Source organism: Mya arenaria, chromosome 14 (assembly GCF_026914265.1).
Source record: "Mya arenaria isolate MELC-2E11 chromosome 14, ASM2691426v1".
In the NCBI taxonomy this organism is placed as follows: domain Eukaryota; kingdom Metazoa; phylum Mollusca; class Bivalvia; order Myida; family Myidae; genus Mya; species Mya arenaria.
In genome coordinates this window covers 6,707,465-6,725,311 of record NC_069135.1, presented here as the reverse complement: position 1 = coordinate 6,725,311, position 17,847 = coordinate 6,707,465, and the positions used below count along the sequence as shown (strand labels likewise).

Below are 17,847 nucleotides of genomic sequence, written 5' to 3'. Positions count from 1 at the left end.
TGTGTCCCTAATTAACATATGACGCGTGTATAGTGTCATCCCGCCTCTGGCATTAGGGGCAAATCGTTGTAAAAACAAGACAAGCCAATATATACAACATCACAGTTGTAGGAAAAAGGTTTATTATTATACTTACCAAACAAAAAGCATCGATAATTCGAATACCGATTTTGACATTCGAATATTAAACGTTCGATCGAATATTCGTTTGCATCCCTAATAATAATGCTACACTCATTCACATTCTACCAGAATTTCAATTGTAGGTCAATTTTCTGCCTAGTATCCAAAGAAAGTGGATGAATGGGGAGCATCCATAGCTACCAGTGATACGCTTTTTTTAGAAAACACCAACATTGGTTTTATAGAAATAGTTCATTGGCAATAACAAAGATAATGAGACCGATTTTCAAAAGATTATAGCGTGGGGATAATTGTTATATTCCTGCAATAAATGACAAATCATTCACTAACTAAAAACAATGTGCAGGTGGATGCAGATTAGACTTTACTCACTTTAAGTGGAATAATTATATCTTTATTATTCATCTATGATCTTGGGAGAAAGAAATTTAATTTCCGTAAGGCACAACTATTAAAGTGACATTGTAGTATGTAACCATCTTGTGGTATGTAATATTTATTGTGGTCTTTCATGAAAAGAAAACAAAGTTATCAACACCCCTGAGCTGACTCCGCTATAAATGCTTTAGGGCCAAATAGTCCTCTTGTTAAATGGTTTGTATTGGCAATATTTGTAATCGAAATGTATGACTTGTATATCATGAATGTTTTGCTCATATGATTTTAGCTCTACTGGCCAAAGGCCAGAAGAGCTTATGCGATGGTACTGTGTACGTAGTATGTGCGTCTGTAAACAATTCATGTTAACACGATACAGCCTTAAGTTTTGATTGTATCTTGATGAAACCTGTACAGTATCTACATATCCATTAGAGCTCGGTTCCTTTCGAAAACCAGCCAGATCCGCCCATGCATGTCTAGATTATGGACCTTGATAGTATACAAATCCTGTAAACAATTGCTCGTTAACACGATACAGTCTTCAGTTTTGATTGTATCTTTATGAAACTTGTACAGTATTTGGATATCCATTAGAGCTTGGTTCCTTTCGAAAACAAGCTAGATCTGCCAATGCATGCCTAGATTATGTGCCTTGAAATGATTAGATTATGGGCCTTGATAGTATAAAAAAATGCTATTGTATAATAAATGCTTGCGAACATGATACAGACTTCAGTTTTGAGTATTCAGATACCCATAAGGGGTTGATTCTTTTCGAAAACAGTGATGTTGACCACACAAACCCAGCCAGTAGAGCATAGGCCCTTTTGGGCCTCTTGTTTTCAATGGTTTCTATTTGTGTTAGTGTTTCATGTCAGACTAAAAAAACGAAACCAGGGTTGTCTGCACATTTTGTGCTGTTAACCAACTTCATTGTTAACTGTCAACAACAACCCCTGGAATGGTTTTTGAATATTTTGCCTGAATGCATCACAAGTTGGTGTATATACAGGTGAATGGCAATGTACTTGAAGAACAATCAGTGAACCTTGTTTACTGCTGAAGATGGATAGGAATTAAAATGTGCAATAACACACATTACACACATAACACTACATGTGCATTTTCTAAGAATTAAAGGGTCTCATGTTAAATAGCCACTTTCAACATTTAAAGGGCCCATACTTCATGAACAGAACTGGTTGGTCAAGAAAGAAACCAAGCTTTTATGTAAATCTAATGACTGCATAATTTTATTGAGATACAACCAAAATTTTATTGTGTTGATGTACACTGCACAATCTTGTAAGCTCTTCTGGTCTTTGGAAAGTAGAGCTAATAATATAATTGAATACACAAATCCTGGTAGTTTCAACTGATGACACAGTACAGTAGATAATAACTGCAATTCTTTCTAATGATTAATAATTGATAACACTTCCTGATCAATGTCAATACCATTATTCAATGACCTCCTGTCAAGAATCTCTTGTATATTGTCAAGCACATGAGGATCCACATTCTCTTCATTTTCGGGAACAACCACAGCTTCGGGAACATTATCTTCATCAGGAATGAGGTCACCAAATTCCATGCCAAAGGTTTGAAGCTCATCCTAAACAACAAAAGAACAATAAGAAAAATTATGTAAAGTATAAAGACAAATAGATATTGTGCATATTTCATGATCCGGTTCAATCTCGAACTTAGACGCCCAAACCAAAAAAGGTCGTCTACATAATAAGATATATCATCATAGGAAGGGTTTGTAAATCTGAGAAGTTCTGGCAAGAGTGACAAATGACAGAAAAATGAACCTAATATGTATGATACTTGTGCAAAACAATGTTTAAGAACTTGATTTTTTTAATCAAGGTAAATTGGATTGGGATAAAATGTATAATAAATAAACTGTTTTCGCTGATAACATATCTTTTTCCATGACATAATGTCCATAAATCTTTATTTTGAACAAATAGATGGTTATTAGAAATTTAGGTACTCCTTATGTTCAAATTCTAATCAGCATTTTTCCATACCCTGGAAAGTAATTTCTTTACATCATTTGTGTTGTAAGAAGTGTAGGCATCACATTACACCAAAACAATAAAGATTTCTCAGAAATGCTAACATTAAGAAGAAATGGTATAATTTGAAAAAAATGTATTGTATCAAATGATCTTGACCTTTTCACAAAGTGATTGGTGTCATGTGATGTGATGGTAATGCTCTGTATCCTACACTCATCATACATGTGAAATTTCTTTGGATTCTTCGATATACTTATAACCTATTGCATTGTTAGTTAAACCTACATGCCAATTGGTATTTATGTATTTATTGAATCGTATAAATAAAGGTAATCTTGTTACTTTTGTTATACCTCACTATTTGGATTCCATTTAGGATCCAGCATTTGACCACTTATCCAAAGTTGTAGTGGGCTTTTATTTCGTTCTGTTCTAAATGGCCTGTGAGAAATAGCTTCTCTAAAGTTATCCAGGTGTTGCTGTATCCTGGGCTTGAACACAAGATGCAGTGCTAGCATGTGCCTCTCATTGGTGACATCCAGAATACCATCATCCTCCATCGAGAAGAAGAGTCCATAGTACAAGGCATTGCAACCAGTCCAGACTTCCCGCCATAGTCTCTCAATTCTTAAAAAAACCTTAACCAATACAATGATAGTAACATTTTTTGGGATCTGAAAATGAATGAAGAAAAATGTATACACATTTTTTTCAGTGAAATAAATGCACACAGTTGCAAGCAAACATCATGTGCTAACAAGGCATACTAATAAACACTAGAGATTGCTTTTTTGAAATAGCGCTAGTCTCCCCTATTGTCACGGCAACCTTTACCTTCTGATCTCAAAATCAATTTGGGTCATCTACGAGTCATAACCAAAAAGCATACCAAATATAAAGTTCCTGGGTGCAAGCATTATTTATTGAGTGGAAATGAAGTGTGACATACAGACTGACAGACTGACTGATGAACTGATCACAATATCAATAGGGGTCATCTACTGGTCATGACCAACTTGCATACCAAGTATGACGTTCCTGGATGCAAGCGTTCTTTAATTACATAATTCCTGTAATCTTTCATGATTAGGCTAACTCATTTGAGTAAGGTGCAACACAAAAAGGCACATCTAAATTTACACTAAACACTGTTTTAGTTTAATCTATTTAAGAGTTGTCACAGAGACAGTGCACTTGACCTTTCCACTGTCTTTTTGTTAAGGATTGCAATGTTAAGGTGAAACCTGCACTATCAAAAATAATTGACTGGATAGACTAGGTCCTGATGGGTGCACTCAAGCACAAAGCCTGCCCCATGCCGCCTTATCATGGTGAACCTTCCAAGGTTTTTGGAAATTCTACAATGCATGTTTAAGATACATGTACAGCCAAGAAAAGGCTTTCCACAGAGATGATTACCTTTGATTATGTACACTGCGTCTGGTTATAAAAGACCTTGTGCCATTATGTTGAACCATGTATTCTGCAACCAAAACATTCTCTCCTCCTTTGTCAGACCGAACTCTCTCTGGCATTCCATACAGCTGTGTAGCTTCTGTAAAGGCACTAAGGACACTCACTGCACTGTTGTTAGTGTTTACTTTCAAGGAAACTGGCAGTCTAGAATACCCGTCAATTCCACCATGAATCACGAATCTCCATCTGAAAAACATTATGCTGTTCTCATTTCTACAAAGGGTAAATGAACAAATAAGTATGGAAGTGGCAATACAGAAGATCCCTTAAACTGAAGTAACTGCATACACTATTGTTCAACAACTGGATTTTTTAATGAAAATTGATTATTTTTAGTAAAAATAATCTGCCTTCATGATATCAGCAATCCTATTGATTTTAGAAATAAACAAAATCACAGTATAAAATATTTTATTGCGGTATACCTGCTATACTGTTGAATATTATTGCTATTTTAAAAGCAACCATCAACAATTGTGTGATGTTTCTCTTAAAACATGTGACAATATACATATATGTATCCTAATGAAAAGTGCCATGACAAGTGTCATTATGTCTCAACCAAGTTTGTGGAGACATGCTGACTCCATTTCTTGTCCACTCCATATCTCATGAACCACTTAAAAGGATTTTAAAATAACTTGCCACAAGTGATCACCATATATATACATATATTATACCTTACTTAAATGTGTCCCTTCTTTGCGTATATAAAGTTGATCAATCCGTATATCAATGTATTTTAATAAAAATCAAGTTTTTATGACGTCAGCGGTCCATATCATGTTTTTGGCCGGTCCGGACCTTGCCAAAATATAATATAGACCGATGACGTCATATAATATGGACCGCTGACGTCATAAAACCGGACATTTTTTTTGCAATTTAACATTCTTAGATTTGTTCAATAAAACACATCAAAGGCGCTTTAAAATTATTAAATGGTAAAAAAGTGTTCGGTATAATAATTATAAGAAATATAACACACCATTTCGGGCCATATGAAGGCTAACGCCTCGGTCCATATACACGTTCGTTGGCTGACTGGCCGGTCCTTATAATGTCATATGGCCCTCAGTGGTCAGTTATATTTCTTAAATATATACGGCTAAATGTTAAGGTCACAATTTGCAGTCATATGACCATAATATATCTAGATGAAAACAACAACTGAGTGCATGTAGGAAACCGACGTTCTGACATGCTGCGTTATGCCCATTCTCCATAAATCTGCTTTTACATTTTGTATTTCATAACTAAATCCTCTAAAGATCCCCATGGTGCACAGCATCAATACCTTAACAGCATTCCCCAGGGTTAAATGACTAGGGCAACACAAATTTGAATATGAACAGACATGTCTGTATCATTTTTGATTAAGGCAAAAATGAATCTGTAAGTATTGGAATACTCAGTGGTCAAAGTTAACACAAGTCTGCAAGCCCTGCACTGGTAAAACGTATTCTGGGCTTGTTAAAATTTTGAATCTTATATAGCAGGCCTTGTTTAACAAAGCAATAGTATAAGAATTTGGGCTTGTTCGTCCAAAAGTCATATTTCAATGGCTGGAACACTTCAACATTTCTGGAAATCATACCTGATCAATTTATGATTTCCATTAATGTGCCACAATGCTAATGGTGCACGCACATTGTATACTCTACGTTGCACTCTACAGGCTGACAATAACAACCTCCTGAACAGAACACCTTGTGGATCACAATATTTGAGGGCATCTCTCACTTGTTTTTCCTGCACTCGGTGACCTACAGGTAATAATAAAAATTAATTTACCAGGCATGAATATGTTAAAGTTGCTGTGTGCGTATTATCTGTACAGTTTTCACTTACTTTTAAATCAAGATGTTTTTTTGGACCAAGACTAGTTAACAACAAAACTTGAAAATCAAAAACAAAGCACCCACATATTTTCAATAAGGTCATTTTGGACCTTCTGAACAAGACAATATTTATATATTAGTTATTTTAAGTATTCATCCAGGTTGGTAGTTGGAATGACTACCATTGCCATGGACTGGCAATTCAGCAACCTTGGTTAGATTCATGTGTGTCCATTCTCGCTTTCCATGCATTCACTTCGTGGTTGTAGACAGACACGTTTCCAGAAGTACTTGTTTGGGAATGACGCTTTGATTAGGTTTAAATATAAGGTGAAAGTCCATATTTATCAAGCGTTATATCAGGCATAAAGCCTAGTTTTTGTGTAGCACAATATTTGTACTGGAAGTGTCTGTGTAGAAGCAAGTGTCTCACGATGCTTTAAAAATTGAATGAGAGATAGACAAGGTGTTACATTGATTGATGGTTGATCAAGGTTTTACATTGAATGAGAGATAGACAAGGTGTTACATTGAATATTGAATTAAAAAGGTTAAAAATTGAAAGAGATGGACAAGGAGTTACATTGAATGATGGTTGATCAAGGTTTTACATTGAATGAGAGATAGACAAGGTGTCACATTGAATGATGGTTAAAGGTTTTACACTGAATGAGAGATGGAAAAGGTGTTACATTGAGTGATTGTTGGTTAAGGTTCAGCATTCAATAATGAATGAAAAAGTTTAAACATTAAAATTAATAATGGTTGGACAAGATGTAACATTGAATGACAGTTAAACAAAGTAACGAGAATTGGACAGGACAAAGTGTATTATTCAATAATGGGTTGACAACGTGTTACATTTAATGATGGCTGGACAAGAATTATCATTGAATGTCGGGTGGATGATGTGTTACATTGAATGATGGCTGGACAATAATAAGCATTGAATGTCGGAGGATGATGTGTTACATTGAATGATGGCTGGACAAGAATTAGCATTGAATGTCGGGTAGATGATGCGTTACATTGAATGTTGGCTGGACAAGATTTAACATTGAATGTCGGGTGAATGATGTGTTACATTGAATGATGGCTGGACAATAATTAACATTGAATGTCAGGTGGATGATGTGTTACATTTAATGATGGATAGACAAGCATTCACATTGAATGTCGGGTGGATGATATGTTACATTTAATGATGGATAGACAAGCATTCACATTGAATGTCTGGTATTGAAGGTCAGGTGGACGCCATGTTACCTGTTAATGATGGATGGACAAGTATTAACATAGAATGACGAATGGACAAGGTGTAACCTTGAATGTCTGGTGGAAGAGGTTAAACGTTGAGAATTGGTTGGAAAAGATAGAACATTGTATAATGGTTGGACAAGGTGTGACATTGAATGACAGATATGGTTTAAAAATTTATGATGAATGAACAAGTTGTAGTACTTTATGACTTTTGGACAAGATTCAAACATTGAATGAAGTTCACCGTGGTGAAGATCAAAACTTTAGTTTTAAATGAAAAGAAAAGCCAACTCATTGTCTTGTGCAACCAACTTCCTACCCTTCTCTTATAGTCTAACAAAACTGTTGATTGAACCTTTCAGGGTTTCAACATGCTGTGTAATATTGACATCCGACTGTATAAGTACTTCTTAAAATTCAAAGATTTAAAAAAAGAAAAAGAAAAAAAAGAAATCATAAACATTTCCTGTCTTTTAATGCTTGGAATCTTTAAATATGTTACAAACATTTCATGTATTGTAGATATTGCAACATTTAATGTGTATCTAGCAATTGGACACAAACATGTATGTAATACTTTGATACTGAATAGTCAACATTCACTTTTAAGTATCTTTAAATTCTTAGAAAAGTTCAAAAGAAATATGAATCAGATAGTTTTTTAGCACTTTCTTTACTGAAAATATCCACTCCCACTGTAGTTCCACTGTGAAAAATCTTGTATGCGGCAGTTACAATGCTTGCACGTATATGAATAAATGAACACTGTTAGATGTCTAGGGAAGCCCAATGTCTCTATATGTCCCTATATGTTGATGACTCGGCTCAATTTCTGCACTCTGTTGAGTAATATATCTCCCTTCTTGATGGTTTCCTGAAAAAAATAAAATATTCACACTTTGTTTCTAAGACTTGATACATACATATCTCACAACATGCAAATGTCTATGTTATGTAGCTGTGAATTCACTTGAACATAAACAAGAGCTGTCACAAAGACAGCGTGCTCGACTATTATGCCGCTATTCAGTGAAAGGATTAAAAAGTTTTGGCGAAACATGGATCACGTCTTATAATAAAGGGCCATTATTTGCAAAAAACAGTCACCTAACTTGGTATTCAAGTAGGTTGGGTGGTTTAGTACCATTGTATAAAGTCTCAATGCAATACATGAAGTAGTTGCTGAGATATTAACCTATGTGTGCTAACATGCAAAACCTTGACCAGAATTTCTAAGTCGCATAATAAAGGCGCAAAAATGATATAACATAAAAGATAGAGTTATCTTTCCTGATTAATAAAGAAGGTTGAATGGTTGGGAGCCTGTGTATAAAGTTTCAATGCAATACATGATGTATTCGAATTTCTATGTCGAATAAAAAAGGGCCATAATTTGACTTTAATGCAAACTAGAGTTATCTTACTTGGTTTATTGAAGTAAATTGGATGGTTCAATACCATTGTATAAAATTTCAATGCAATACATCAAGTAGTTGCTGAGATATTAACCTATGTGTGCTTACATGCAAAACCTTAAACAGAATTTCTAAGTCAAATAATAAAGGCCCATAATTTGCATTATATTCAAAAAAGTGTTATCTTACTTCATTAATTTAGTAGGTTAGATAGTTGGGAATACAAATCTAAAGTTTCAATGCAATAAATGATGTATTTGCTGAGATGTTGACTTTAATGTGGTTACATGTAAAACCTTAACCAAAATTTTGAAGTCTAATAATAGAGGGAAATTATTTTGCATTAAATGCAAACTAGAGTTATCTAACTTTGTTAATTAAGCAAGTTGGATGGTTGAGTACCATTGTGTAAAGTCTCAATGCAATACATCAATTAGTTGCTGAGATATTAACCTATGTGTGCTTACATGCAAAACCTTAACCAGATTTTCTAAGTCGAATAATAAAGGGTTATTATTTGCATTAAATGCACACTGGAGTTATATAACTTGGTTAATTAGGAAGGTTGGATGAGGTAAGATAGTTGGGAAAACATCTCTAAAGTTTCAATGCAATACATGATGTATTTGCTGAGATATTGACTTAAAGATGCTTACATGCAAAACCTTAACCAAGGTGTGACGCCAACTCTGCCACCGACGCTTGGGCGAGTAGTATAGCTCTCCTTATTCTTCGAATAGTCGAGCTAAAAGGGCTGTTACAATGGTTTCCTTGTAAATGGAAAAGCAAAATAAATGGTTTATATATTGGTTTCCCCTCATATCGACACATTCTCAATGAAAACACAATTAAAGATTGTTCTTTGTACTACTTCACTGTACACACAAATTAATAGTCATGAACATGATTAGGGACAATTTCTCAAAGCCCCCCCATACTGCATCAGTACTGGATGATCTCAAGAATACATGTACATAATTAAGAAGCTAACATCTCTCCTCTATTTGTGTTCCATACCTGGTACTGCCAGTTTTTACTGTCCGGTCTGTTTGTTTCCACAATGCCCCCGACCTTGTCTATCTTACAGTGCAGCCTGCCCGCAGCTATAAATCGTGACAACTCCCTGAAAAAGATAGTCATTAAGGGTTTATTCTGCCTACACATTTAAAATATGTAAATCAATAATGCTTCTTTTAAATCCAATGCACTTGTAAGTGTCCATTATTAACCATACATAGATCAAACAAGAAAACTGACAAAACCAGTATGAAACTAGAAATAACCTCAATGATATTCTTTAACTTATCACATAACACAAACGCTGGTTTACATAGCTATTTCTCAACTGATCTAGTGTTCAAGCCTGCCAGACATGCACAGATAAAATGCTTTCCAGACTTGCTGAAAATGTCGAATTTAATATAGCAGGTCACAATGTAATGTTTTGATGCCAAGCACAATTGAAAAAAATTGGGCTTATTCATTCAAAAGTCTAATTTTAATGACCGGATCTATGATCAAATTTTAATAGATTACAGCATAATTCAATAGCTTTAATCATTTAATTGAATTTATCTTTGGCCAAAACTAGCTGGGCCCACACTGCCAAAAGGAAGACATGATTTTACACTTTTATAAAAACTACAAGCTGTCAGGTTTATAAACCTGAGAAATTTAATATACAAAGATACATTGTTATAATATATTATTAATTATCTCAAACTCACTGGTCTACGAATCCAACTGTGACTCCGAATGCGTTGGCCATGTATTCAAGTGTGAGACTGCGATAGGACTCCAGAAGCTGGTTATAGGCAACAATCCTCATCTCCCGCACATAATAACGGTAGTGGGGGTTCATGTAACGGTCAAACTTCATAAGTTCTTCTACCTCAGCTGTGAAAAAAAATAAATAAATATATGTTTTGCATCTCTCACAAAGAGTAAAGGTAGCAGGTATTCAAGAAATGCTAAAACTTAACAAGAAAACCCCCGAATACGTTCACATTTGTAGACTACATCACTATGATAAAACTTACTCACAAACCGGTTAGTTTAATTTAATTGCATACTTTCACAGTTATTTTTTTAATCACAATTTTGCATGCATCTATAAAGTACAGCTGTATTTCTAAAAATGTACATTGTTCATTGCAGAACAGTGAAATGCTATTGTTATATTAATAAAGTTTGTATACATTATCCTGTATCCAAATTGGATTTACTTGAAATTGATTCTAACTTTAAATTCATAACATACATTGTATTCCAAGGAATAATATGCAAATTCTTTACCCCCCCCCCCACTCCCCATTCTGTTGCTGTTTCTGTGTAAATAAATGAAATTCAATGAAAATCTAGCCATTATTTTACTCTGTGAACAACCTTGCTACTGAAACAAAAACAGTGAGTGTGACCTACCTAGTGATCTGAAGAAATCTCCGTAATGCGTGTCATACAGAGAGAAAAGGTAGGTCCGCACCTTTGGCAGACTGTGTAACACCTCCAAGATCTCTGAACCTTTTACAACCTGAATTTTACACAAACAGTCAATAAATAGAGATATAAAAAACATGCAAAATAAACTGATAAGATGTTATTATGGTCTTTGAAAAAGAAACTATACATGTATGCATACCTATTTATATTAACACCTCAACTTTCTTAAATGCATGGCCTTTTGGCAATAGGGAATATTTTCCGATGAACGCAAGATTTTCAGAAATGTTGGGATTGCGATTTGTTGCATAATAATATAAATTGAAAATTGTTTATCTTGTTTTTGTTTGTAACGTGTAAGCAGGCCTTGAATTTTTTTAAACAACTTATTGAAAAGTGTTAATTTATGATTTGTAAAATGTATTGTTATAATAAGTGTATCAATTTTATGTTTTACATGGAAAAAAAAATCCTGCGTTATTATGACGTCATATGATCAACTGTTTCTGGTTAAGTCAGGTCATTCCATTTATAGAATGGGTGAGAAAGAAAAAATGAAATTAAGTACTTTTTTACAATTTAAACATTCATTAATGAAATAATGAACTTTTGGTGTAAATATCAGTAATGAATTGCGTGATTGATGTCATTTACAGGGATATACGAAAGCATTTGAGCTGGTCAAAGAATGCATTGACTAATATGGAGTCAGACTTCACGCACTTTAACCAGCCCATCTGATTTCAAACTAAGATAATGACATCAATCATGAAATCCATTCCTTTAATAATAGAACACATTCTTGAAAAGAATTGACCTGAGTAATAAATATGTATCATTTAACACAGACACTTATATCAAACTAGCGTTTTGTAATACCACAAACAGAACAATAAATATTGAGGAGTCAATCATACAAAGTTAGCCATTTCAAAGCTTACCTTTTCCCTAAGTTTTGGTCTCTCTAGAGCAATGACGCTGCTGAGTACTGTATAGGTGACGAATGTCTGATAATCCATCAGCTCATAAGATGTGAATGTAGCGACTGTGTCGAGGAAAAGAGTGGCTGCTTGTTTGAAGTCCCTGATGGACATACAGTAGACTCCGCGGTAAACCTTAAGCCGATTACGTCTATCCCAGTCACCTCCTTCATCTATCAAACTGTGTAAATAATGACATAAATGAGATTATTGTTGTATTGATAATGAAAGGTTAATTTGCAGCCAGTCAATGAACTGATCAAAATATTGTATTTACACAAAAATATTTTATCATTGGGCAATATCTACTTTTAACTTAAACTTGTCAAGATTTATCAGACTAAGCTGTTGATACACTCTCCAACAAGTGAATCTGATTACAGAACTGAGACTATGTAGCTTGGAATGTGACAAAGTGTGACCAAGTTAACAAAATATAAAAAAAAATATGTGCCACAACTTAGTGAATCTGCAAGACCTTATCACAGTGAAATGTTCCAAAACCACAAACATTAAAACGGTGCTCAGGCTAGGCTTAAATAGCAAATGGGGGATTCGCTGCCTTTTTCTGGCACCCTAGTGCCATTTTACTATTCCCTACTGTGCCCTTATGTTTGACAAAATAGCTGACATTTATTGGACATATTGTCGGGTCAATTTTTAAGAATAAGTATAAAAATAATAAAAATAATTTTGACACTGGAGTAAAAGTAACATGTAAGCTAATCATAAACTATAATACTACTGAAATTAGTTACAACACATATACAATATGAATTGAACATTAACCCTTGCTAGAGCTCCATAACAGCTCATTCAATAAGCATCAAAAATGACTTATCTGACCTAGCACTCTACCCTTTTCAAATACTTGCTGGAGCACTGATCATTACATTGTTATTATTAGTTTATTCCTACCTCTGAGCTTTCTCAAGGTTTCTATTGATGAGGTCATGATCCATGTAGAAAAGGCCAATACGTATCAAGTGGAAAACAAGGTCCAGTCGGTAGCCAAGGGTGACAGTTTTCTCCTGGGTTACGCGGAATTGACTCAAACAACCCTCCTGTAACAGTATAAAGAACATTTGAGAAACACTTTCATGTCAACTTACAGGAATATGAATGTATCGGTGCTTTGTCTTATACAAGAATAAAAATTTCATGGGGAGTTGACATAAAGCCTGCAACAAGGTAATTAACTTTGACAGAAAGTTTATGCTGTCTACATTTCTGAGCTGAGGCATACAAACTGATATTTTTGCTATCAGATTAACAAAAGCTTAATGACTTTTCACTGTGACAAAGGTTATTCCCTGTCGAAAGCGTATCACTTTTCTCATTTTGTTTACCAACTGCAAATGAAATATTGTATCATTTTAGGAAGAGTTTAAATTGTTCAGATGATCAGAAATCTCAACTACAACATAACATTTTTAAATGTATGTTAACAACATTATACAATTCTAGGCTAAAAATGGAAACACTGATTAACCTTGTCACCAATGCTACACAAGTACTCTGCTTTTGTCAGCATGCTCTCTCTTATTTCTGATTCGCCAAGATTCTTCTCAGCATCAGCAATGGCTTCATCCAGTTTCTTCAATTTAGTTTCATTTGCAGATTTCATCTTCTGGAAAAGGCTTTTGTCCATTGTCCAACCCATCTCCTTCCACAGCTCCTCGTAGTATGGTGCCATGTCTAGAAAAGAATCGTCCTAGTTAGACCCATAAAGGACTAAATTTATGAATCAAAACATCATAATCATCATCATGAGAATATGACTGTTATTTCATATGATTTATGAATTCATTTTCAAATATAGAATTTCACAAATTATAAAGCTTAAATTACTGAATGATGACCGCACAATTGATACTGTTAATATATTAAATGATGCATATTTTTATGTTTTTTTATGGATTTTATGTTTCTGATTTGGTAAAGTACAAAACAGACTTGAAGCATAACAGATTTGAAGATGCAGAAGTTTTCAAACCATACTACTAAAATAACAAGTGTCCAATTGTATGACTGAAACCTGATCAGATTGGAGAAAGGACAACTCACTGCATTATATGAGATTATAAACACAGCTTAATTTACTCCCAGCATTAAAATATGTACAATTTTTTTTACACAGAACAACAGTCTCATAATTATCACCAGTCAACAAGCCTGAAAGTTTTACAGAATTTAAAACAGATGATACACGACTGTTATCCTCCATCAAAGGGGTTTCGACAAATTGTTGCTGCAATGACTCGGTAATGTAATTTCAATCTTTTGAAGAAAAAAACCTGTTTTTTCACAAACTTGTTTCGATGTTGAGGGATTTGATGAAACCAGTATTGGATGTCTGTTATTTTAGACTAGGATTATTGAAAGCTTGATGCCGGGAATAAGTGTAAGAATTTGGGCTTATTCATATTATAGTCTAATTTCAATGACTGTGTTATTATTTACCATTCCCCTCCCACCGCAAGTAAAACTGTACAACAATGACAAGCCAATTTTCAAATGATAATAAAATCGAGAATTCACCATTTTCTTTGATGAAATCTAATGTTTTTTGCTTGATATCTTTATCATTTTTGTAAACGGTCGTTGTAAGAAGAAATTTCCATTGTGCGAGCTGCAAATTTGGGTTCTTCGCCAACCCTTCTTCTTCCAGATTTTCGATCGGCATTTTGGTTGTTCTTGATTGACTGAAAACGAAAGAATCGATTAAATAGTAGTGAACTGTCAAATCGTTAATTTCCAAACGGGCATATATTGTCCAACACACTGACCTCCCTTTACAAGAATCAGAGTTATAGAAGAACAGGAGGTTACTGATTAAAAATATTATTGAGAGCAGTCCCTCAAGAGAGTGTCTTGTGTCTTGGTCCCTTTCCTGATCTACATATCAATGCTCTTCCGAAAAGCACACCTTAGATACATGTCTAATTCATTTAACAGATTTCAAAAGGATGGAAATGGACAAAGGTCACGTAGTAGGTATGATTCTGTTAAACCTCCAAAAGGCTTTCGATACAGTCGATCACCCAATCCTTTATATGAAGCTTCGATCAGCAGGACTTGGTGATGACATTTTAAGATGGTTTGAATCCTATCTTTCAGATAGAAAGCAACTAGTTGATGTCTCCAGTACACATTCTACTACTTCTACTATTACATGTGGAGTTCCTCAGGGTTCCATACTAGGCCCTCTTTTATTTTTGGTTTATGTTAACGATATGTCAGCCGTGGTTATAAACAAGCTCTTGTTATACGCTGATGATTCTGGCATACTTGTTTCAGGTAAATGTAAGTTTTCTGTGGAAACGTCATTGAAAGATGACCTGCATCTTGTCAGTCAATGGTTGGTTGATAATAAGTTGTCACTTCATTTAGGCAAAACTCAATTTATTAAACCCAAGTCAATTTTATTTGGGTCTAAACATTAAATATGGTCAAACTCAACACCTGATATAACATGTAATGGTATTACTATTGAACCAACTTCTGCTGTTAAATATCTTGGCGCAACTATTGACCAGACCCTATCTTTTGATTCTTTGGCTCGTTCGATATTAAAAAAGGCTAATGCAAGATTAAACAAGAGATGTTTGTCAAGCATTATCCCCCCCCCCCTGAGCGCCATGTTGTCAGGATTATATAGACAATTGAATGAAATATGCATGGACCGAAATGACAGCTGATTTGTCGCTAACAGTGTATGCCGTTGAGGCAGTTTTAAGATTATGACCATTCAAAGTTTGAGGATAGAGTTTGTTATGACCATGACCTTTGACTCTATGACCACAAAATCCATAGTAGTCATCAGCTGGTCACCAAAAATCTAAATGTTAAATTTGAGGGCCATGGGTGCAAGCATTAACAAGTTATCACACAGACAAGCATTTTTCGTTCAAGGTCACTGTAACCTTGACCTTTGATCCAATGACCCCTTAAATCATAAGGGGTCATCTACAGGTCAGACACAACTCCAAGTCAAGTTTGAGGGCCATGGGTGCAGGCATTGTCCAATTATCACTTGAAACATTTTCGCATTCAAGGTTACTGTGAACCTGACCTTTGACCCAATGACTCCTAAAATCAATAAGGGTCATCTCCTGGTCAGGCCCAACTTACTTGTCAAGTTTGATGATCATAGATTCAGGCATTGTTGAGATATCACTGGGAGAAGATTTGTTAACTTTTTTGCGTTAAAGGTTACTGTGACCTTGACCTTGGCCTGATGACCCCCAAAGTCAAGAGGGGTCATCTACTGGTCAGGCCCAACCTTCATGTCAAGTTTGATGACCATAGGTCCAGGAATTATCGGGTTTGCTTTCAAGGTCACTGTGACCTTGAACTCTGACCCCTTGAATCAATAGGGGTCATCTACTGGTCAGGCCCAACCTCCAAGTCAAGTTTGAGGGCCATGGGCGCAGGCATTGTTTAGTTATCACTCGGGCAACCTTTTATCGTTCAAAGTCACTATTACCTTGACCTTTGGCCCAATGACCCCTAAAATCAATATGGGCCATCTACTGGTCAGGCCCAACCTCCAATTCAAGTTTGATGGCCGTGGGTGCAGGCATTGTCGAGTTATCACTCAGACAACCTTTTACCATTCAAGGTCACTGTGACCTTGACCTTTGGCCCGATGACCCCCCAAAACAATAGGGGTCATCTACTGGTCAGGCCCAACCTCCAAGTCAAGTTTGAGGGCCATAGGTGCAGGCATTGTCGAGTAATGACACGGACAAACTTTTACCATTCAAGGTCACTGTGACCTTGATCTTTGGCCCGATGACCCCCAAAAACAATAGGGTTCATCTACTGGTCAGGCCCAACCTCCAAGTCAATTATGAGGGCCATGGGTACGGGCATTGTTGAGTTATCACTCGGACAACCTTTTACCATTCAATGTCACTATGACCTTGATCTTTGACCCGATGAGCCCCAAAAACAAGAGGGGTCAGCTACTGGTCAGGCCCAACCTCCAAGTCAAGAATGAGGGCCAAGGGTGCAGGCATTGTCGAGTTATCACTCGGACATCCTTTTACCATTCAAGGTTACTGTGACCTTGACCTTTGGCCCGATGACCCCCAAAAACAATAGGGGTCATCTAATGGTCAAGCCCAACTTCCATATCAAGTTTGATGACCATAGGTCTAGGCATTGTTGAGTTATCACTCGGACAAGCTTTAAAATTATTTTACCATTAAAGGTCACGGTGACCGTGACCTTTGACCCGATGAGCCCTAAAATCAACAGGGGTCATCTACTGGTCAGGCCCAACCTTCATGTCAAGTTTGATGATCATACGCCCAGGAATTGTTGTGTTATCACTCGGACAAGCTTTGGTCTAACGACGGACCGACCGACCGACCGACATACCGACATGCCTGTGCAAAGCAATATACCCCTCTTCTTCGAAGGGGGGCATAAATATCTATATCGAAAGAAAGGTTACCTTACAAAACACACCAACAAACTCCTTGTCATGGCCTTAATTCAATGCCATTTTGATTATGCCTGTTCTATGTGGTATCATGGTCTGACCAAGTTACTTAAAACCAAGCTCCAAACCACACAAAATAAACTTATGAGGTTTGTTTTGGATCTTGATGCAAGGTCTCACATTGCACCAGAACACTTTAAATTACTCAACTGGTTACCTGTCAACAAACGTGTAGACCAGATTATTTTGGTTCATGTCTTTAGAATAAAAATTGGCATAGCCCCGGACTATATGGGAGACAATTTTATCTCCCAAGATGCTGTACACACCCATAGGACAAGGTTATGCCAGAAAGGGGCTTATGCTGTTCCAGAGGTCAAAGGTTTTGGGTTAAAGTCCTCCTTCTATTCTGGCATTTCCTTATGGAAC

At 35.7% G+C, this 17,847-nt stretch overlaps 2 protein-coding genes across 2 annotated transcripts; both read right to left on the bottom strand.

Moving 5' to 3' along the window:
- Positions 1 to 3,007: 3,007 nt before the first annotated feature.
- On the bottom strand, positions 3,008 to 6,107 carry LOC128217486 (uncharacterized; the record flags this gene model as incomplete). The annotated part of the gene is made up of 4 exons (XM_052924642.1): positions 6,083 to 6,107; positions 5,629 to 5,797; positions 3,975 to 4,217; positions 3,008 to 3,182 (listed from the first exon to the last, which is right to left on the bottom strand). Coding segments are annotated over exons 1-4 (612 nt in total), but the record flags the coding sequence as incomplete, so codon positions are not given.
- Positions 6,108 to 7,590: 1,483 nt separating this feature from the next.
- LOC128217569 (26S proteasome non-ATPase regulatory subunit 6-like) lies at positions 7,591 to 14,675 on the bottom strand. Its single transcript, XM_052924780.1, has 8 exons — positions 14,508 to 14,675; positions 13,459 to 13,664; positions 12,885 to 13,030; positions 11,928 to 12,147; positions 10,969 to 11,077; positions 10,275 to 10,443; positions 9,565 to 9,670; positions 7,591 to 8,006 (listed from the first exon to the last, which is right to left on the bottom strand). Exons 1-8 carry the CDS (start codon positions 14,650 to 14,652, stop codon positions 7,938 to 7,940), a joined length of 1,170 nt encoding a protein of 389 aa, XP_052780740.1. The 5' UTR covers positions 14,653 to 14,675; the 3' UTR covers positions 7,591 to 7,937.
- Positions 14,676 to 17,847: the final 3,172 nt, after the last annotated feature.

What these genes read in the sequence shown, in the direction of transcription:
- LOC128217569 (XM_052924780.1), bottom strand. Translation starts at nt 14,652, where the DNA reads ATGCCGATCGAAAATCTGGAAGAAGAAGGGTTGGCGAAGAACCCAAAT. An exon ending in AGATTTCATCAAAGAAAATG is followed by an intron (nt 13,665 to 14,507) that starts GTGAATTCTCGA and finishes ATTCTTTTCTAG; the next exon opens with ACATGGCACCATACTACGAG. An exon ending in AACCTTGAGAAAGCTCAGAG is followed by an intron (nt 12,148 to 12,884) that starts GTAGGAATAAAC and finishes TTATTTACACAG; the next exon opens with TTTGATAGATGAAGGAGGTG.